We start from the raw sequence: 22946 nt of genomic DNA, 5'->3' as shown, positions 1-22946 counted from the left end.
AATAACTTATTACAAACAGTCAGTCTTTTGTTAACACGTGATAGAATACATTGTTTTATAATCAGTTTAAACCAGGGAGTCGAACCGGAACTGAACCCGAACCCGCGAACCGGTTTGAGCGGTTAATTTCTTTAAACCCGAACCGCTAATTACGATTTTCTAAAAACCTGAACCGGAGTTGAACTCCATTATTTGTTTGGCGTTGGACCCAAACCGGAACCGAACCATTAAAAATACAGTCTGTTATATATTTTGTAATTTTTTTTCAAAACAGCGGACTGAAGAATACGGGAGATAAAGGGCGTGTCAAAAATAACAGCGCAGAGGCAAAATTATTTTGGAGTTTGATAGAGTTTGATAAGGCCAGATAGATGATGGGTAGAATTAAATTGAAACGAATAAAGATTTGAACCGGTTTAAAAACCGCAAACCGGTTCAGCCTGGATAATTTGCCCAAACCGGAACAAAACCCGAACCCGAAAAAAAAAAAAAAACGGACCTGAACCCGAACCCTTAAAAACAAAACCAAGTGAACCCGAACCGAACCTGAACCCATATGACAAGCGGTTCGACTCTCTGGTTTAAACAACTTGGCAATGGGGAAATTGCATGTGCAACATTAAAGAGTCGCAATCAAAGGCTCAAAGAGCTACATGCGGCTCGGGAGCCGCAGTTTGGGAACCCCTGATCTGTAGTGCTTTTCGAATCATAGTTTAGGGTTGCCATATTTTATGATACACAATCCCTGACAAAATTTGGTGGTTCTCAACTTCTTCGTTATTTTCTCTAAACGGCCCCTTTTGCCGTTATTTCGAGGGCTCGCGGTCCTTAAGCCTGAATGTGTTTTTTAGAAAAAGGTAAATTGATTGCAGGATTTTAGCTAGTTATGTAAAATTCTACATAACAATGATCCAAATCTGACATTACAGACAAGACAAAAGACAACTAGTAACAGGTATTGTTACGCGCGCATACACACTGCGTGTCGCCAGTTCACCTCTTTACGTTTCATGGTATAGACGCGGTTGTAGCTAACTACTAGAAATTTTCTCTGTTGGTACATTAATTTCAAATGTTTGTGTATATTTTCTTAAATTCATGAAGTTTAAGCACATTTTCACATTTCTCCCTGACGCAGATTTAAACACTAAATTCCCTGACATGTCAGGGAAAATCCTGACGTATGGCAACCCTATCATAGTACATGATAACTTTCAGGTGGCCAGCACAAAGACCACGCAATCTGTGGCCCGGTCTGGTCTCACACTAGGTAATTGCACCACAACGGATTTGACGTCACAAAGTCAATGTTGCGTCAATAGCAATGCCAGGACGATATTCCCGGCACCCGAACATAACAGCTCGGCGCCACCAGAGGCAAGAAATCTTATACCATGCCTAAAAACTATGTTAGGGTTGCCATACGTCAGGATTTTCCCTGACATGTCAGGGAATTTAGTGTTTAAATCTGCGTCAGGGAGAAATGTGAAAATGTACTTAAATATCAGGAATTTAAGAATACATATATATACATACTATGAAATTAATCTACCAACGGAGAAGGTTTCTAGTATTAGCTACAACCGCAAGTGGGGTCGCCTAAACTTTTTCTGGGATCGCTATTAATTCAATCTATCGGCTTTTAAGTTCTTTACCAAAAAAATGGCACGTTTTGTCCCAGTTCGCAACCTTTGCTCATGTTTTGCAGTACATCTTAGTACCCGTGTCACAATCTAATCATTGTGATGCAATAGTCTATATAACAAAAACGTTATCCAACCCATTGTTACGCGATAAAGACTCATGAATGGCTTGTTGTGTCCAAAATAGTACAGCGGGTATATAGGGAAAAATACATAAATTAACTGATTTCTGCAAACTGGTAAGGCCAAATTTAATAAAACTTTTGGGTTCTAACATTTGAGCGTAATAATGCACACTGAATGCTAATATTTGAAGTCTACTTGAAAATTAAGCGGGCATATTTACATTAAAAATAGTTTCAGTTTCGGCATTACCCCCATCGGAAAAAATGGGGTCGCGTGTAAATGCTGTTTCAATTTTCTTTTAAATTGGGGTCGCTTTCAAAAAAGGTTGAAGACCACTGCTTTAGGGCATTTTGCGGGGACCGCGAAAAGGTGGAAGTATTTCTATATTTATATTTGGCGTCAGTTTGTGCAACTGAATAAGTTTAAATCAAAGTGAAAGTGAGAATCGACCGTCTTCATTACTAAACAATACACTCTAAAAAAACTTCATTCATTTTTGTGAATCTTTTGAAAGATACAAGTCTTTTTCAATCTTTCACGGCGTCGTTGTGTGATGTTTTCATTCACACTGCCGAAATTGCGAGAAAACAGTATTTTAGTGGGTGCGAGATTCCCTTTTTTACTACTATGAATTTGCGCGCCAATCGTGGAGAAATGAGAAGGCGCTCCGATTGGCCAGTTCGTTGGTGAGGTCATAATTGAATTATGGCTAACAATGCATTCCATCCTCACGAACTCCCCTCGCTCAAAAGTTGCCCAGCATGCCTTAGAATCTGGCAGCCATTATATCGCGAAAAGTGCGCGAATATGCTGCTAAACGGTTTTCGGAATTGAAATAGGCTATTGCTGCCAGGCATAAAGTTTAACCGAGTATTGCTCTTCCAGCAGTTTTATTGTAAAAAAACGTCGATTATTTACAATAAAACTGCTGGAAGAGCAATACTCGGTAACTCAGTAATTCGGTATTGTTGGTGTTATAGTCGGTAAAATGAGAATGGTTACATCTAAGTCAGGGGTCACCAAACTTTTTTGACTGCGGGCCGGATAAGTCTAAAAATAATTCGCGCGGGCCACATAGTTTACATGTCTTAGCGCCGCCTTTCAAAACTTAGCCCGCGAGGCGATTTTTCTAGGTGCGCCAAGATTTGGTCTTGCTACAATCCCATTTAAAATCTGGTGATGCGACTGTTAAATTGTATAGGTCGTCTCTTACAAGCAATGCTTGTATGTTACGTCACAAGTAAAGGCATTTGTTTGCGCACAATTGACATTAGTAGTCATGTCTGTGACGTAACAAACTGACTTTGGATCAATCCTGGGCGTTGTAATCCTATTAAACTAGGTAATATTATTACATTTTTCGTAAGAAGTAGATTATTTTTTGAATGATACAAAGTTATCAATACGATTTGGCAAACCAAAAAATGTGGTCGCGGGCCGGATCCGGTCAATTGACATGGCAATTGAAGAAGAGATGAAAAGTAAGATACTTTTTGTTTGAAGTTTTGGCACTAGTGTTCTGTGTGTATTGATAAATAGATGTCTAACCTAATATCTACCTGTTTTAAGCGTTGATTTAGCAATGATGGAAAAGGGTTATGAAAACATCTACAAAATAAGCACTGCGATAAACTTTAGCATAAAATGTTGATTTGTACATTGTTATAACAATATGTGTTGTGGGTTTGTGACAAACTATTGTTTGAAATATGGGAGCATTTAGCACTAACCAACTGCTAATATTTTGCTTTTACAGAGAATCTATCAGCATTATACCTATTCAAATGCGACCCCTAAACATGAAACGACAAGATGATACTTTTCTGCGATTTGTTTTGGTATCGTTGGGCCAAAGGTTTAACCTGACGAGTTCTTTCTTAATTTGAAATCACCAGTGACATTTGGCCAGAAGGGTCAGACTTGTTGTGTGCATTTGAAAAAATGTTTGCTTCCTCTTGATGTGCACTGTTTCAAGTTTTAACACAATGTGCTGTGATCACTGCCTCTCTGATGTGTCAGTGTACACGTGGTGTGATTTATGCATTTCGTTTCACAATAAAAAGACACCACTGAAGATTTCAGTAATTAAAAGATTTTTTATGTGAGGTTTCAACTATTCTAATCATTCAAAAATCTCAATAAAACAAATCATTCAAAAAAAGATTAAAAACTGCCGAATTCAATCTTTCCATTCATTTAAAAAAATGAATCAAGTGAATTATTCAAATCGGTTCAATCTTTGAAAGGTTGGCAGGAAATTTCATTCAAACTTCATTCATTTTTTTAGAGTGTAGGCTTTATTGCGTGACAACCAACAAAAATGCAATTGTTCGCGCACAATTGTAATGCTTTTGTCTTGTCTGTGATGTCAGATTTGGATCATTGTTATGCGCAATTTTGCATAACTAGCAAAATGCCTGCAATCAACTTTCGTTTTTCTGAAATACACAGTCAGGTTTGGGGACCGCGAACCCTCGAAATAATGGTAAAGGAACCGTTTAGAAAAAATAACGAAAATGTTTGAGAACAACTGGGTTAACGCAACCGAGATAAATTTTGTCAGGGATTGTGTATCGTAAAATATGGCAACCCCACTCTAATATCAAAATCACAATTGTGAAGATAGGCCTACAGATGAGCAAGGTGTTTAAAAAACAAATCTTGCAAACTGTGCAAGTTTAGGATAGCCTGCGTCGAAAAAATGGACGGTTGGAATAAATATCTTACTAATTGTGTTTAATAACTTACCGTACATGAATAGGCCACATTTGGATTCAAGTGAAATAAATGAAGAGCATTGTGGTGGCGATACGAATAAAATGATATACTGCTGGTCGATTTTTTTATTGGTTGATTCAATTCACGATCAGGAAGATCGAAGTCAAAAATAAGACGAGGCTAAACTGCGTTTAAATATAACTTCAGATCAATAAATGCCAAAAAAGTACCGGAGCAGTAAAAAACAGAAATAAATATTTTGTGTATCATTGGGATGGCTCACAAGCTACATCAAGTATAGGAACAAACTGGATTGAAAAATGAAATATTTTTGTGGCCATTTTTACAACCTGAAGTATTACAGCTCCAAGAGGCAATATAAAATTGTACAAGTTGACAAACACTCTGATCTCTATCAGTGGACAAACAAACAGGGGCACTGTGTTCGTTTTTATTTTGGGGAATTCCCCAAAATCTAAATCAATATTTTTTTGTCATGTGTCGATTTCGTTTCATACAACCCTGAGAACTGAGATATATTGTTTTCAACATTTTTTTAGATCGCAGGCCCCTCAAAAAGATATGTGGCTGAAAATGGTAGTAGGGTTCGCAAAGCTACGTTGCATTGTTATAAACATGCGCATATTTGGCCCAGAAATCATTTGAATTCCTCGCTAAACGCAATGGTGCTTCAATTCCGTTTTTCAATTTCCCCCACACACATTTCATAAATATGAGCTACCATATTTCTTTACCAACAAGCTCTGTCAGATGAGATTTCAGTGCCTGTAGAATGCTGTAAAAAACTTGTAAATGTGCCACAATTGGATGCATGCATTTGATCATATTTAAGTTGATAATATTTTGTTGGGTTTAAAATGCCACCTAAATTCCATCGCTTGCTATCTAAACATTTTTTTTAACTTTTCATTTCTTCATGTAAATATGCAGACACACAATTTTACATTTGCAAAAGGGAAATGAGCAAAATGACAGAAAATCATCACCTAGTAATTTTAAGTCAAATGTGTCGAGTTTGTGGTTGTATCAACCGTGATATTAGTTGCCGGAGGCCTGTAAAAGAAACAAAAACATTTGCACAAGACCTTTTGCAGTTTGGTATAGATGCTGTGAAAGATGATCCAAATGTGCACCCTCAAGGCATTTGCAAAAGGTTGGCCATGAAAGCTAGAAACTGTATTACAAATGTTTTTTGTTCTAGTATTGGTTGTGTTAGCTGTAGTTTGTGTAATGTTTAATAGCCTAAATCAAAACACTTACGTGTTTAGTAAATATTTGCAATATTGATCTATGCCAGGGGTGGGGAACCTTTATTTTTATAAAGGCCACCAAACGGTTTGTCAACATTCGTTTGGGCCGCATAAACTATTTCCCAGGCCAACGACACAGGTGTTGAAACTTTTAGACTTACAGAATGGTCTATTCCCTTGTAGAGTTATAGGACTTACGGTCCAAGCTAAATAAAATGCCTTACTACATTCCTGTCTTTACTACAACATTTAGGATTTTTTAACCAAGAAACTCGCTTGTTTACAAATGTCATTGATCTAAGAGCAGCTTATGACATCATAGACGAGTTTAAGACATTCGATTATGTGCAAACAATTGTTCTTTTGCAAAGTAAGATTGTAACCTTGGGCTTTTAATAGTCCTATGGTATTTGCTTTGTGTACCACTACGAGACCATTTGGCTCTAGTTTGAAAACTATTGCCCTAGAACTAATCAAATAGTAATGTGGAATAAAGGTCAAAAAATACGTTTCTGTCTGTTTTACAACGCCTGGTGCAGTCTGTAATATCAGCATCCTAAAATGTATTTTGACATCGAAGGCCGCACTCAGTGCCCTAAAAGGCCGCATGCGCCCTTTAGGCCGCAGGTTCCCCACCCCTGATCTATGCCAAGAGCGAGAAACTGTTTATTGCAACAGGCCCCAATTTTTATTTATAATGATTTAGGCAATAAACCAACACTTACAGGTTGATAAAAACATATATTTACTGCACTGGTTCCCAATCGGTAGTTCACGCCCTCCTTAAGGGTCCATGGGTTGGTTCCAGGGGTCTGTGAAGGCAAAACTCATATAGTTGTAGCTGTTAGCTAACAGTATCAAAAATGTTTTTGTTGCAAAATTTAGCTGCAATGCAATAGCGAAGATGTCATCTATTGAAGAAAATGCCAGGAAATTGGACTTTTATAACTTTCAACCACACTCTTCCATGGTAGGGGCTACTTTGATTATTACACTATTCATTTGAAAAACCCAATTAAAAATTTGTGAATTATATTTTTTGCAGGATATTTGTCATATTTGTATGCACCCATGTCCTGCTTGCCTTCTTGTCCCAACTAAATCACTGCCTACAGATGGGTACTTGCGAAAACCCCTTGCAAATAAGGAAGCAAACAGTGTTCGACACAAGGCATTGTTAAAATCAGTGAGTTGTTTTGAACACTTTTTTTCAATCTTGCAATTTCAAAAAGGTGGGAAATAGTTCAAGTCAAGTCATTATCAAGAACTTCTTTTGAATTAATGCTTAATCCAGCTTTAAAATTAACCTTCGGACACAAACCTAAAGTTGGAAAACAGTTGTACTGTTTTTATTTGTTATCTGCATTCCATTGTCCTTTTTAAAACATCAGTGTGTTGTATTTCATTTTAACCACCAGCCAATAATATTAAAAAGTGTTATAAAATGAACAAAGCCAATTCAGAGGTGCACAACCTTTTCACTATTGAAAGTAGCATCAGATTCCTATTGAGCTATAGTTAAAAAGTATCACATTTATTGCACCAAGAAAGTTTTTTCAACTTGTATACAACATGGCCTAAAAACAAAAATAGGTTAAATTGCAAATTCAACTGAAGGCAAAAAACAGATCATTAAAAATAAATATGTTTATTACAGTGTAGTCATGTCTGTGAAAGGAACAAGCATACCCCTCCAACACTTTCACAGAAATGTTTGTGTATTGATGTATTAATGAAATACCCTGGTAAGTGCAAATTTATCAACAAACGGTTGTAATAAAGTACAAAATTAGTAATTTTTATGATGACAAACATAAAACCATGTGGTTTTATTTGAATCTATGGACTTGGAGCAGGGTTGAAGAAAATATTTGCTTGATAAATGTTTTGACATGCCATTTTGGTCTCTCAACACCCCTATGTGTTGCAAATTACAAAATTTAGACAATTCATAGCTCGTAGTTGTTTGTTGTTTAGTTTTTGACTACTTAAAAATTTGTTATAAATCTTATTGTTTTTTGATTTTTACAGAGCATGGTGAGAACTGTGGACTTTGTTCATCAGCCTGTCATCTGTGTGGTGAATGTTTATCTTCTAAAGCAAGTCGTATTTTCTCCATACAGTATGTTGAAACTCCTATTGAGGAGCCCAAAATTGGCAAGTGGGCAATGAAAAGAAAGGTATGTTGTAGTACGTTTTATGTTTGGCACAGAAATTTATTTAAAAAAGTGTTCAAATATACACACACACATATAAATGGATATTGGCAGCATTATCAGTATCTTATTAAAATAGAATCTTTCTCTGACACTGGGAGTTTCTGACCCAGACCTGTCCAACTCCATCTAAACCAGTGGTTCTTAACCGGTGGGTAATTACCCACTAGTGGGGAATTTGAGGATTTCAAGTGGGTAATTTGAAGTTGGGTTTGTTGTTCCATGTGTACTCCACTGGTTCTTAACCGCTGGGAAATTTCCCACCAGTGGGAAATTTAATGTTTTCAGAGGGAAATTATGTGAGTCGGGGGTCACCAAACTCGGGCCAGCGGGTCGAATCCGGCCTTGAATTAACCATTAAAAGTTAATTTAATCCAATTTTTTTCCACAACAACATGTAAGATTAATATCACCTAGTTCTACAAGACGCAGAAAATCAGAAATTTGATTGTTACGTCACAGACATTACTAAAAGTATCAATGACTGTGTTGTTGTTCACGAATAAATGCCTTTCCTCTGTTGATTGTGATGGAGTAAATGACTAATGCAAGCACATGAGACTCTCCAATATTTCACACAAATTTACTTCCTCACGAAAGCACAATTCAAACTTAATTAGATTGCAGTGTACCTGTAACGTCCCGACCAAATTGCTTCAAAATTATTTCAATCGAAGAATACTGTTTTGTTAATGTAGATCACAGTACGCCAGGCCCATTGAAGGCGCTATACCGAAGCTTCAGGGCTGATCCCAGTTATGAATTTATGTTCATCTTAATTGTTAATGTAGGACACAAAATATCAGCATAAAAATAACAGGGGGGAAATTTGAACTTGATGATTGACTTTAGTGGGAAACCACACCAAAAAGGTTAAGAACCACTGATCTAAACCCAAAAAAAGATTGTGGGTTCTAATCCTGTCTTTACTACTCTGTTCCTGAGCAAGAAACTTAATTCCCATTGTTCTGACACAGAGCAAACAATAGGGTTGACTAAAATGAAATCACCAACTCCCTAAAAATTAAAACACAACCATGGTAAACTGGCAGTTTGGTATAGTACTTATTGTAAGCATAATGCTGTTGGGTATTGCCTGTTTACCAATAATTTACATTAAGGTAAAAGCAGGGTTTGCATGTAAAATTGCAGTCAATCACTTAAATAAAATCTAAGAAGGTTGAATGAGTGGGTGGCTTCACCATATTGTATTGTCATTTCAGCAGTGTAAATTTTAAACAAGGGCAGTGCTGGGGTTGACCATTTTATTATGGGTCTCCTTCCCTGAAGGGGATACATATTGTTTTTGTCTATATATTTTTTTTCTTTTTTTCCGTCTAACGCGGATTTGTTCCCAAGTTTTGATCAAGAAAGAATGGTTCAAACTTTTTTAAATTTACACACATTGTAGATATTGGTCTAAAGATCCATGTGAATTTTAACAAATTTTGGTCCATGTGAATTTTGACCCTGTTTGATCCCTCAGTTCACCCACAGCCCCTCAAAACGTGTATTTTTTTTAAAACGGCTATACTTGCTAAAGCAGATGATTCTGGAGTTTCAGACTTTTTTGATTGGTACATTGCAGCATATTTTAAAGTATTTTGTAACTAGAAGTTATATATATCCATTTTCACCCCTTTACCACCTAATATTTGTTTGTTCACATGTTAATGAGGTCAGAAATACAAGACTTAACCTGCTGAAATTTTAAACAGCCGTGAATAGGGTGCTCCTTGTTGGCTGTTAAAAATTTCAGTGCAATCGGCTCAGTGATAACTAATAACTCTTACAGGCCTAAATATGTTTTAACATGCTGTCTTTTGTCAAATTTGTGCTCGCTCAGTGCCCAGCTGACGCAATGGGAGTGATTGACGATAGTGGTGCATGGAAAAAAATGCCTCTGCTTCACGCATGAATGCAGTCGTCACTTGACCATTTTCTCACTGGCTGGAATTAAGATGTTACGATGTTAGATATATTGCGCTGTAAACGTTAATGTAGGTCAACTTATTCGTGATTCGAAGCGCAGAGCGACAACGCAGCACGATTTGTTACACCTGTGTAATGTTACTTCTCAAACTGAAAGCATTAATAAAACTGTTTCAGAACAGGTTTTGGACATAAAAAGCCCAGCTAAGCAATTGTATTGTTGGTATGTAAAAAAAAATTGGTATGTAAAAACTTAACGGTGCCAGGGAACGCTATGTGTGGATTAAAAATCATAATTCAACAAACAAATGGCTATTAAGGAAAAAAAATGTTGAAACTTTGTTAAAAGTTTGAATAGTTGGACTCCATTTTCAACCTCATGAAAACAACGCGCAACTCCATGTCGAAAAAAAGCCCAATTAGGCGCGAAAAGCGCAAACCTGCCCACTGAAAAGCGAATATCTCGGCCTCGCGCATAACTGGACGTGCTATCAGGCAGTCTTTTTGCACTCTGCAATTAAGATATGTTTGTAGATCATTTAAAAACGTTAGTTATGCAATTGTTGTATCACGCAGTTTTGCGTCTTATGGCGGTTAACGGCAGGCCCCTCCTGCTGCGATCGGCGCCATATCTTTATCTAACAACATTTGCACGTCGCGAGACAATGATCGCTGATGGAAATGAAACCGTGAAAAATCGACGCTAACCTGTGTTGTCTGGAGCTTTTACCAAATCATGTGTGGGGACCCATTAGATTATGCTTGCAGAAACAATTATGTTATAAAGTGCCAGGAAAAAATAGGGACCCAATAAAATGTAGGTGCCAAATATATATCCATTATAAATATAGTAAATGGTATATGTGATACATCGTTAAATATGTTGTAGTATATATATACTGGCAAATATAGGAAAACCACTATTCTAGTTTTTTTCACTGTTTGATTAAAAGCCTCCACAGTGCTAAATTATAATTACCCAATTTTGCAGATGGCAGAAAGAAGAAACATGTGGAACAAAACTATTAAAATTCAATCTGGGAACCGTGGAATACTTGCTGTTCAAACAACTGCTGCTTCAAACATCATTGCCCAGGCAACTGCATCAAATAAAAAAGTTCTCACAAGTATTGTCTACCAACCAAATGCAGTAAGTATATTATGGGCCCCCTTCCCTGAACGGGACACATATTGATTTTACTCAAATTGTTTGTTTTTTTCTGTTTTTTTCTTGTTTTTTCTTTCATTTTTCTTCTCCCCAAAGTTTGTCCGACTCGTTTTTCCATCAAATGTTTGATGGATTTGGCTGAAATTTGCACAGATGGTAGATATAATTATATAGATGTGCATCCCACTTTGTTTTTGTTGATAACCCCAGTATTTACCCCGCTAGCCCCCTAAAATGGGTTATTTTCTTCCCAAAATTTGTCCGACTCGTTTTTCCATCAAATGTTTGATGGATTTGGCTGAAATTTACACAGATGGTAGATATAGTTATGTAGATGTGCATCCCACTTTGTTTTTGTTGATAACCCCAGTATTTACCCCGCTACCCCCCTAAAACGGGTTATTTTCTTCCCAAAGTTTGTCAGACTTGTTTTTCCATCAAATGTTTGATGAATTTGGCTGAAACTTATACAGATGGTAGATAAAGTTATGTAGATGTGCATCCCACTTTGTTTGTCCAAATAACCCTAGTATTTACTCCGCTACCCCCTAAAATGGGTGAGTTAGTAAACAGTGTCAGAATTGGCTGAAATTTGGATAGCTTATAGAGCAGTGGTTCTCAAACTGTGGTACGCGTACCACTAGTGGTACGACGGAACTTTTTAAGTGGTACGCGAGTACATTTCTGTGATACCCAATTTAAGTCCAATTTAAAATTGCACCTCAACTGGCCCAACTGCTCAGCCCTGGTTTGGGCGATACTCGTGTTTTGGACAGTCTCTTGAAATTGCTAAATATGCTAGTCGGGTCGAGAAAATAGGCCTATTTCCAGTGGCGTAGGCAGCTGAAAATTTTAGGGGGGCCAAATATTTTGTGACTTTTAACAAGTTAAAGAACATCCAACGAAAACAAAAAGCGACATAGTTGTGCCCACAAACATGATAGCGAACAGTTCACCCAGCAATGTTTTTGAGGCAAATTACACAAAAAAGTTATCATCATTGCTTTAGCTGCACACAACGTTATGATTAAAAGTCCATTCTTCGCCTACTACCAGCCATATTTGTCACAATCTGATTGATCTTCTCCTCGCTGATTCTTTCATGATGACAATGTAGCACACATATATCTGAAAGGCGATTGGAAGTCATCGTTGAGCGCAACCATGTCTTGACCCGCTTCATACACCAAAAAGAACGTTCAGCTTCAACAGTTGTTGCCGGCAACGCCATTATGATCTGGACTAAGTTGCGAACGCTTGGATAATCGTTTGCGCTCAGAAGAAGTTCATGAAAACATTCGGGTTTGAGTTGAGAGCTTATAGAGAAGATCTCCACAGAATAACTTCGCTCTCAAGGTTATCTAAACAATGCAAGCGCTCAATCTCATCTAACTTGGTTGGTTTGTTGGGTGGAATGATCGATAGCAAATTAAAAAATGAGGAATTGTCACTAAATCGTTCGTGAAGCGAATTACTCAGACCTTCGATGTAAGGAATATACACTGTACGATAAAAATACTGCGGTCCAGATTCTGCGTTGACGTTGTCGCCATAAACTTGTTTCTCAGCTATTCTGGGTGTAGTCACTAGTCAGCTGTTGTACATTTAATACTTCGCAAGCTTCTTTGTAAATATCCAACGCAGTGTCCGAGTTTATGCGGTTTTGCGATAGAACGTTCTGAAGAGAAGTGACCAAGTTTTTCACATCTGACACACATACTCCGACAGCCTGAAGCTTCCGCGCCAATGGTATAATCACCAGTTCAACATCATATTTGTTAAATATGCAACCTGGTGGACGAAAACGCCTGTTCAGCAGGTTCAATGAGTGCCGAAAATCGCCCAATCAAACACACGGCGTAAGTAACTTCCAGACTTTTCCAGAGCACATTTTAACGAAAATGCTTTTGCTCTTGTATCACCGCTGGAATCACGCTCCAAGGTGCCAAGTGATTCGAGTATACGTTTAAAATTACATTTGAAGATTCGGATGCTTTTGTATTTTTCAGACCATCTGGTAGGGCAGAACAACGGGATGTTAAGTCCTAAACATGTGCGTCTTTTAGGACTTTCTCTAAAAAAACGGATAGTCTCTCTAATAATATCGCAGGTGTTTCTAATGGTTGGAACTTTACTTTGATCATTTATAGCCAAGTTTAAACAGTGCGCAGCACAGTGAACAAATAATGCACGCGGGTACTTGTCGCGAATTCGCTTCTGCACACCACTCACGTGACCTGCCATTGTTGACGCTCCATCATAGCCCTGTCCGACAAGTTTCTGTAAATCCAATCCTGTGCTGGTAAGGTGAGACAAAATACTTGTAGAAATCGATTCTGCTGAAACCGAGTTCATTTCAACAAAACCGATGAAACTCTCATACACTTCTGTAGCTTTCGTGTATCTCAACACAATACTTAGCTGTTCCTTTCCTGATATATCACAAGACTCATCGGCTTTTAGACCTTTTGCTAAACCCAGAATTTCATTTTGTATGGTCGGGCTAGTGTATTTAGAATTACCAGCCATGTGAGTAAAATGCCTTTTTAAAGTTTGGTCCCCGGCGTCGATGCGAAATTTAAGAAAGGTTCATAAAGTTTCCGTTGTCTACCGAATGGCCTCGCAAAGATATGTTATTTGAAGCACAGAACATCACCGTTTTAACGATGGAAGCCATTATGTTTCGATTTTCCTTTATTTGTCTGGAATATACTGAATCCAGGCTCGCAGATACATTTTGGTTAGTTTCCATGCTTCTAAGAAAACTTTTTGCTTCTAAATTTGCTTGTCGATGGTAACTAGCATCTCGATGAGCAACAGCCTTTTCGATGAATTTTTTGAAGTGAGTGCAAGGTTTGTTAACAAAAGCAGCGTTGGTGAGATTGCCATGTTTTAAAAGTACTTGCATTAGAACACATATCTTGCACAAACCTCCCCCATCAGAACATTGAGTGTAGACCAACCAATCCGAAAACCTATCATCATCGAGCCAAACTTTGAGAAACTTGCGCCGACCTTGCCTAATAGTATCAAGAAGCGGGACGTTTTTTATACCATCAGATGTTAGAAGTCTGTACCTCTCATCATCGGCTAACCGCGAATGGTGTTTCATAATAAATCCAAGATCGTCTGTTGTTCTTATTTCCTGAGTAACTCTAACACTGCTAACACTGGGCGTAACAGATGTTTCCTCTAAGGACTGCTGATCTTTATTTTTGGAAGAAAAAGATGCATCCAATCTTGCTTGTTTTGGTTTAGACATCGCAATATACTATAATACTTGGTATTTACTATTAATACTATCTTGCTATTTCTCGTATGTTTTGCGAAATTACTTCAACAAGACTATCACCAAAGCCAAAAACTGTTTGGAACTAAATACAAGTCACTACTACACTCATTAATGCCAAAGCCAATGTGTAAATGACCATTGTTGTTCGATAATAACCATTGTTTGGCAATTTAGTTAATATTCCCTCGGTTATTCAGTCATAAACAAACAATCAAAAAATCGAAATAGCACATTTATTTTTGAAGAGTACAATTTCAAAAAAATTTGGGGGGGCCATGGCCCCTTAATTGGGCCAAGAACACTGAACAGTTACTTTTTGTGATTGTTTTTTCCATTGTGACATCATAACACACGTGGACAAAAGACTTTATAGGACAAGTGTTGTGTCAAGTTAAATAAATATACCAGAAAGTGTATCAATTTGTTGTGTTGGCCGCTGAAATTAAAGGACTGTGAAGATGGAATGAAAATGCTTCAAAAGCATAATAACGTATTATGCAAGAAACGAGAATCATAAAAAGACCTGTTTGAAATTACATTGGAGGTCCGCAGGCTTTAAATTTATAAAATGGGTCCGTCACTACAAAATGGTTAGGAAACACTGGTTTAGGTGGTACGTTGCGATAGAAAAAGTTTTCAGGTGGTACGCGATCCATACACGTTTGAGAAACACTGTTATAGAGTATGCCATTTATAGATGTCGATTGGTGTGTTCAACCCTGTAGCCCCAACATTTACCCCACAAGCCCCCAAAGTGTAAAACGTTTGTATGTTACTGGGCACCACAAATGAAAGATTTCTGTTGCTCAATAGTATTACAAGGGCAAGCAGTTGTATGTTACTCGTTTGTGACTTTGTGGATTGCTTGGTGAACATTTTTGTGCCATGGCAGTTAGGGGGTTGTTAACAGCCCTATGATGTAAGAAACATTAACAATTGTTGCTGCTCAAAACACCTCTAGTGGTCGAAATGTTAAACATTGGCGGATTGGGCCGAAATTTTGCAGTACTATTGATTAAGTCATTGAGGTTTTTTTTTTTAGTTTGTGTGTTGGACCCCATTAGTTACCCTACTAGCCCCCTAAAATGGGTCAGTTTTTTAAACAGTGTCGGGATTGGATAAAATTTGGGTAGTATGTGGACTATGCTATTTGTAGGTTTCAATTGATGTGTTTTATCTTGTAGCCCCAACATTTACTTAACTAGACCCCTAAAATAAATGAATTTTTGAAAAACTACCTAATTATATGAAATTCGCAAAGTTTATTAAACATACTAAGTCCTCAAATGTTATGTTTTGCCCTGTAGCACCACAACTTAACCAAGTAATCTCTAAAATGTGTAACCCTTTTCACAATGTTCGAATTGAATGAAAATTGGACAGCTTGTAGAATTTGCTATTCATTTTTTGTTTTACCCCATTATGCCACTACTTATTCCTTCGTTTCTTTGAAAAAGATTGTTAAATAGGACATACTTCAAACAATACCTGGGGTAAATCTAAATTTGTATAGTTTGTTCTCTACATAGTATTAATATTTAAGCCCAGTCCCGATCACTGTGTTTTACCTTACAACACTAAACTTTCACATGGTTATCTCTTGAATGCATTATCTACAACTTTGCATGTATGGGGACCCATGAGTTTCTGCTTGCAGAAACAACTAAAGTTATAAAAGACAGTGGATGGTATGGGACCCAATATAAAATAAGCATAGGAAATATATCAATGTTATAAAATAGGTTATAGTGTATATGCAAGGGCAATATGTGCTAAGCCACCCTTCTAGTTTTAAACAGCATTGCTTTTTTAGGTTGTTGAAAATGTACAATACATCCAAAAAAATTTTGGGGAAATAAAAGTGGCACAACAGTTTTTTTGTTTATCTTTGAAATTTATACAAGTGTTTACAGCAGTGGATTTTAACAAACTGTTCGTTTTCATGAATTTGTATTAGTAACGAATAAAAAACATTTTTTAATTTGCAGACTGTTGCTGGTAATTCTGAAGGCATTGTACCAACTTCAAGTAAGTTCAACTTATAGTAAACTTCCAAGTTTTTTTTCTATTGATTCTGGTAAATCAATTTGTAAACCGATGAGGGCCAATTTGCAAAAGAATGGTAGGCATTTATTTTTTTTTTACTTTAATTTGACTTTCCCATCAAAGGTATTTGGGGTCAGAAATTCAAATGTGCTAAAAATTTGTTAGCTCAAATGATAACTTCAACATGGTTAGCCCAAATGATATAAAAAATTGTTTGGCAAGAAGCTTTAAAAGATTTTGTTAAATGTACACCTAATGGATTATAACAAAGTTTACATTTACTTTGCTTTGTCAGTGTGGACAAATGTTTTTTTATTTCACTGCAATCAGCTAATTTGCCTCACAGGCAATTCTACACTTGTAAATACAAGGAAATTTGTTAGACGTATTTCACATGGACTACATTATAGCTGTGTCGCCTCTTAGGTTTGGTTTAATGCAGTGCTGCTCTTCATCTTTTTTTCCTGTTAAGTCTGTGCCTTGCCATATGGAAATGCCTGGCAGACCAGCTTGAATCGGTATGGCACCTTCAGTGGGCCTGGCATACAATGATTTTTTTCTTGTTGTACACCTTTTATGATTTTCCAGCAACTTTGTATACCTGGACACACAAGGCATTTTTTTAGTTGTACATAGAAGGTCACAAAAGTCAACTAATATAATCAGTTGGTTGGTGAGATTATATTACACTAAAAAAAATCACAGAAAATTTAGCACTCAAATGTCGGAAAAACGTTAAAAGTTGAATTTATCGCTAGCTTGTTGCTGCATTGTTTTGGCAATTTAGACATAACTTAGCATTTACTTGTTATGAATAGCGTCCCTCATTAAACAATCAATGTCTAGCATTGATTTTTTTGTGGGGATCTCAAAAAGACTGAAAAATCCTCACCCAAGATACCAATGACCCTTTTATGTTCTGAAAAAAAATCTTAAGGAAACTAGCAATATTTTGAGGCTGAAAATATCGAAACAAGCAATATCTCAAGTACAAACAAAAATGTAAGAAGAACAAACAGTTGCTCCTGTCATGTGCTTATTGCTTCATAACCATATTTTCGTTTATACTTCATAATGCACATTTCTGATGTACAATTCCAAATTCCCACAACAAGCAAGTCAAAATTACATTGGTTAGTGCCTTCCTCAAGGCATTCACAAAAACACAATTGTGACCTTCAGTAACACTGACTTGGGCTGTATTCCCTTCATACACCATTTTAGTTGTATACCCTAGTTTTGATATGGTCAAAAATTGGGTATACAGTAACACAGTATACCTGGTTAAAGAGCCATGATTTAATGTTAACTGTAATTGTACTAATATAATGTTGAAGGAAAGACGAAGTTTATGGACATTTGTTTTATGTTTAGCTCATTCAGTTCCATCCCCATCAAGTCCTATGAGCTCTTCTTCAGTTGACATCAGCAATGGTATGTTGTGCTAAAATGGCAAATCAACAGACAGTTTTGTAGAATCTCATCAAAAAAAGCATTACAAGTCTGTGAAAGAACAAGACTTTAATAACATGAAAATATTTTAAATTATCAACAGTGATCTGTAATAAATCTTTGGGTGCATGCTATGTTTCCCATTGTTGTGTGTCTACTCACATAGTTGCATTATGAGTTAATGTTTTTTACAGACTTGATGCCTATTGAGTTTGGTTCTGCACCCCCAAGTGTTGCTAAATATTTTCTTGAAAGAGTGGCTCGGTTTGGTTCTCTTGCTAAATGCATTGCAAATTTATTGGAAAAGTATTGCATTGGTTAATAGCTTTGTTTCAAAACTCAACTATAATCCACATTATTTTTAGGACTACCACCCTCTTTTTTAAGTACAAGTTCACTGAATCACACAACAAATGTGTTTTGTTGGGTAAGCTATTTAGTGAAAGAGCTGTTAGCAAACAAACAATTATTTATTTTGAAATTAAGTACTTATCTCAGTTTAAAAAGCAAAAGTTGAAATTTAAACAGAACAATTGCAGCATGTCTCCACTGTTTTATCACAAGTTAAAATGTGATGTTAAAGAGCATAATTTAACATATTCCTTGTTTGACCATTTACAAAGCCATTTTTTGACAAAAATCTGCAGTCAGGATCGTCGCAAATACATTATTATTTAAGTCATTGATTTGTTCAAAACCCCAATATTATTTGCTAATTTTGGAAAGATTTGATAATAATTTGTGCTTTAATGTGGTACAAATATATCCTGCATTTTAAAACTATTCATTCTGTAATAGGTGTTCCCACAAGAAATGATGACACTCAAGAAATACAACATCAATTAAAAAAGTTGGATGAGTTTGTGACAAACAACAACTTGGCCTCAAGAGCTGCTGCTCTGGAGGAATTGATGTTCTCAACTGACCAAAATGAATCTCATGTTAATGGTAAATAACTACTGCTGTTACTTATACTGTATTGTATAATATATATAACAATGACAACTTGTTGTATTCTAGCCATTCTTCATGAGGCAAAAGTTTTACAGCCCAAAACAGTTTCTATGAGCAATCAAAGGTATCAACACATACTAGTTTAAAGTTTGAACATTTATTGTTTGTGATAAAATTCGTGTAAGTTTTTCCTTGATTTTGTTCACTATGTTATGTGATTCTTTAAAAATAAACACAGAAACAACTAGGGATGGGCCAAAACTGCAAATGTTCTGTTTGGCCGAGCACCGAACATCTCACTTTAATGCTCGGTGCTCGGCCGAGCACGCTCGGTGCATTATGACGTCACAAAAAATCCCCTTTCTACGTTCTTGCTCTACAAGGTCTCTTACGTCACCAGCGGTGTATTATAAGCTGTACATGCCCATGAAGTACGCGTTTTTCCACCATCTAATACATTTGAAAAATCATTTGTTTTTGTTCATAGACACCCTTTCGAACACTAGTTACGTATGTTAGCAGGGCATGAATGTGCAAATTTAATGCTCGGGTCAGTTTGTGCAACTGCTCGGCCGAGCACCGAGCATCAAAAACAGCGATGCTCGGTACCGAGTACTCGGGTTCTGGCTCGGCTCGGCCCATCCCTAGAAACAACCCTTGCTTGAAATACTGCTTTTCTCGTTTTTATTCTCACAGCTCAAGGGATCAATGAAAGTTGATAATTCTTAATCCATATCTTTTTTGTTGTTGTTAAAGCTGGTTTGAATAACTTCAAACTATATATGTGTTTGCCTACTTGTGTTTTACAGTGATTCTATTGAACAGACAGGCATTGATGAAAAAATTATGTGTAAGTACTTCTGTAAAGTAGATAACTGTCAGTTGTGTAAAAGTAGTTTAAAATACATTTTGATTTTTGCACACACTAATTCAACTGTTTTGGCTTTACCTTTTAGTTATAGGCAACAGAGAAGATTTTGTTCATCACTTGTACCAGTCATTTCAGTTGGTAGGAGCAATTTATTAGCAATCCAAAATTCTATGCTAATCTCGTTTTGGCTTGTAGACATATGATGTTAACAGCAAAGAGCCAGTTAGAAAATGTTACCTTTGTCACAAGACTTTCCCCAATCAGAAACAAATTGTACAACATTGCTGGAAACACTGCCAGTACTTTGACTTTACTTGTGCATGCTGTAAATTTCATTTTCAGTCACCTTCTGACATGTACCAACATGTCATGAAACAAGTTTGTGTAAAAGAAAAGGTGTGTTAATTTTTATTTATTGTGTCTATGAACAATCGTGTCAAAAGTATGCACTTAGATAGAAATTACATACATTGTAACCAAACGCCTAAAAGAAAACTGTTTGGAGATATGAAATATGATTGTAGATTTTCTGGGTTTTCCTTAAAATTTGCTTTCTGATATAGTCATAAATTTGTATGTGTTTAAAGTATTACTAATACCTAACACTTATAGGTCATTGAACTGCCAACAGAAAAAACATGTGAGGGGCCTGTGTTGCACCCACTACCCTACAAATACACTGGCATCATTCCCCAGCATTACCGCCCCTTTACTGTCACAAAAAATGTAACTGGTTCAGTCAAAGCCTCATGCATGTTATGCAAATTTACAAGTAGTGTGAATGGATTATTATATCATGCCAGGCAACATATTGGTGACTTTCCATACAGGTCAGTTTCATGTAATATTTTGTCCTATGGTGCTGTATGATCTCATTTCTCTTGATAAAGTTTTTGTCAGAATCTTTAAAACTGTGAATTCTTTACCTAACAAACGTATATTTGTTTAAGATGTTCAGAGTGCAAGTTTTTATCAGTTTCTCCTACTTATTTATTCAAACATCAAACTTTTACTGGACATACAGAGTATACATTGCTCTGCAGGAAAGAACCATTATCTGGACAAGAAAAGCAGGTATAAAAAAAGTTTTTTTCAAACATAGATGCACAATGGTGTTTAGTTAGACAAACAAGTAAACATGCAAGTCAGCATATTTGAGCGCATATGTGTTATTTTTTAATGAAAACAGGAAAGTGGTTTGACGATTTGTTATATGTTTTGGTTTAATTAATATACATATAAATTAATCTATTTAATAATTTGCCCATCCCATGTTCTGGGGGTGTTATTTGAATTTTATTGAAAACACATGTTTAGGAGGTAATGGCAAACCTTCAAAATGAGTTGGAAGGAATTTTTCTAAAAGGCTATGTCGATACCCAGCAGAATGTGGAACAGGTAACAGGAAAACAAATTAATATGTTCTTCATTACAGTTGAACATGTCTAATCATATTTCTCTAGTTGCAAGAAGTTAATGAGTTAGGTACTGAAACTGTTCAAGATCACATCAAGTCAACCATGTGGATGTTTTGTCAAAATTGCAATTCAGCATTTTATGATGATTCTGCATATGAAGTGCATGTTAAAAATTGCGGAATGCCAACCATCTTGGTAAACAAAAGTTTTTACCTAACATTTAAGTACCACGCATCAAACAAAAAATTATCACTGTGATGTATTTGTTTTAAATTGTATCATTTTGTCTGAGAAGGGTAAGTTTTCTAAACCTTTCACCAAAGCTGTGGGTCCATATACTAGTTAATCACACGTTAGCTAACTGGCAAATCTGTGGTACACACTTCAAGCCTTTTCAAAGTGTAGAAAGAAGACTTTGTTGTGGTAGCCTGTTTTTGTTAGTTATCACCAGTGGTTGGATTCAGCCAGTTCGCACCGGGTCTATAGAACCATCTCACGAAATTTTATGAGATCAGTGAACCAGTTAGCATTACTGGTTTCTGTCAATGGATTTACTGCCAATGAACCGGCTGAAAAATATGACTTTTGTAATAGAACCGGCTGTCAAAAAAATTTAATTCCACCACTGGTTATCACCCATGAATTTATTATATACTGATAGTTTATAATGAACAGGAAACGGATCGGAGAGATGACACTTCATCAAAGGAACTAATGCATCTTTTGGTTAAAACTGAAATAACAGAGGGCAGATGGAAAAACTGTAATTCATAACACCGTTATTGCAACTTCATTCAAAAATTGTGCTCATTATTTGGTTGTTAAGTGATCGTTCTGGAGCAAGTTTTCAGAGGAAAGGAATTAAAAGAAACAGAGGAACCCTAATGCGCTTCAAAAACTAAACTGTATGTCTGCTAATTACTACTTAAATCACACCATGAAAGCATTCTCCCAGCGCAAACACCAATAAACGAAGCAAGTAAAACATTTTGTGTGTTACATTATATACAAACAATAACATGGTAAAATGGTCTAATGTGCAAAGCACTTGATAAGGAAGCGGTTGATGGCGCGGTTTGTTTTGTACCACGGCGTTCTTGCAAAGTGTGTCGCACATACCCGTGTACATTTGAAAACAAGCAAAATGTATTGGCCCCGAAGCTTTCTTGTAAATTTAGTACCTACTTATAAGTGCTAGTACATCTTTACACACAGAATACGTACTGTCAACGCCAAGTGGGATATGTCACTATTAGGGAAAAATATATCCAGGCATTTAGTGCTCCGTGTTGTATATGGCGGTTCAAGAAAGACATGTTGGATTTATTTTTTTGTTATCCAAGAACAATGTTTGCAACTTAGTACGCCAAACCAACTCTTCAAAAATAAACTTAACAAAAAATCCTCATGTTATCAAGCAAAACATATTTTTCAACCCCTAAAATAAATAATTTGTCGAAATTCTTGATCGACGTTGTTTGTTTCGACCAATCAGAAACGCGCTAGAGAAAGCCTACATTACTACAAGTAGGGAATGCCCCAAAATGGAAACGGTGTCGATCGAGCAAATTTCTTGTGCCTGTTTGAAAATCGGTCGATACATTGGCGTTTTATTTTCAGTTGGTACATTTAATTTGCTTAATTTTCTCAGAAATATGGAAAGACGCAATTTAATTGTAAAATTTCCTTGGTTTTCTGAAGGTGTAAACGCTATGTACAATTGGACTCAGATTTATGTTGAAATAGTCTTAAAGGCAGATTTGGAGAGAAATGTTTGTGATTCATGTATTTTTTGACTTATATTGATTTATTTATTTCTTACTTTCATCTTTGTTACAG

General features: G+C 36.4%; 1 protein-coding gene and 1 long non-coding RNA gene across 2 annotated transcripts; both read left to right on the top strand.

Moving 5' to 3' along the window:
• Positions 1-3197: 3197 nt before the first annotated feature.
• Positions 3198-3843, top strand: LOC145237263 (uncharacterized). Its single transcript, XR_013861970.1, has 2 exons — positions 3198-3250; positions 3526-3843. It is a non-coding gene; the product is annotated as an uncharacterized LOC145237263 (long non-coding RNA).
• Positions 3844-5418: 1575 nt separating this feature from the next.
• On the top strand, positions 5419-22094 carry LOC145229995 (uncharacterized). The gene is made up of 20 exons (XM_080095349.1): positions 5419-5661; positions 6644-6728; positions 6804-6944; positions 7416-7503; positions 7790-7938; positions 10898-11056; positions 16355-16394; positions 17787-17846; positions 18059-18170; positions 18230-18291; positions 18663-18812; positions 18885-18942; positions 19628-19668; positions 19775-19827; positions 19885-20085; positions 20302-20519; positions 20640-20763; positions 21007-21087; positions 21153-21302; positions 21783-22094. The coding sequence occupies exons 1-20, from the start codon at positions 5468-5470 to the stop codon at positions 21879-21881; spliced, it is 2265 nt and encodes a 754-aa protein (XP_079951475.1). The 5' UTR covers positions 5419-5467; the 3' UTR covers positions 21882-22094.
• The last annotated feature ends 852 nt before the right edge of the window (positions 22095-22946 follow it).

Source organism: Phallusia mammillata, chromosome 1 (genome assembly GCF_965637545.1).
Source record: "Phallusia mammillata chromosome 1, kaPhaMamm4.hap1.1, whole genome shotgun sequence".
Taxonomy (NCBI): Eukaryota; Metazoa; Chordata; class Ascidiacea; order Phlebobranchia; family Ascidiidae; genus Phallusia; species Phallusia mammillata.
This window is presented reverse-complemented; position numbering and strand designations above follow the sequence as displayed.

What these genes read in the sequence shown, in the direction of transcription:
- LOC145229995 (XM_080095349.1), top strand. Translation starts at nt 5,468, where the DNA reads ATGAGCAAAATGACAGAAAATCATCACCTAGTAATTTTAAGTCAAATG. An exon ending in GTTTCTATGAGCAATCAAAG is followed by an intron (nt 18,943 to 19,627) that starts GTATCAACACAT and finishes TGTGTTTTACAG; the next exon opens with TGATTCTATTGAACAGACAG. An exon ending in TATCTGGACAAGAAAAGCAG is followed by an intron (nt 20,764 to 21,006) that starts GTATAAAAAAAG and finishes ACACATGTTTAG; the next exon opens with GAGGTAATGGCAAACCTTCA.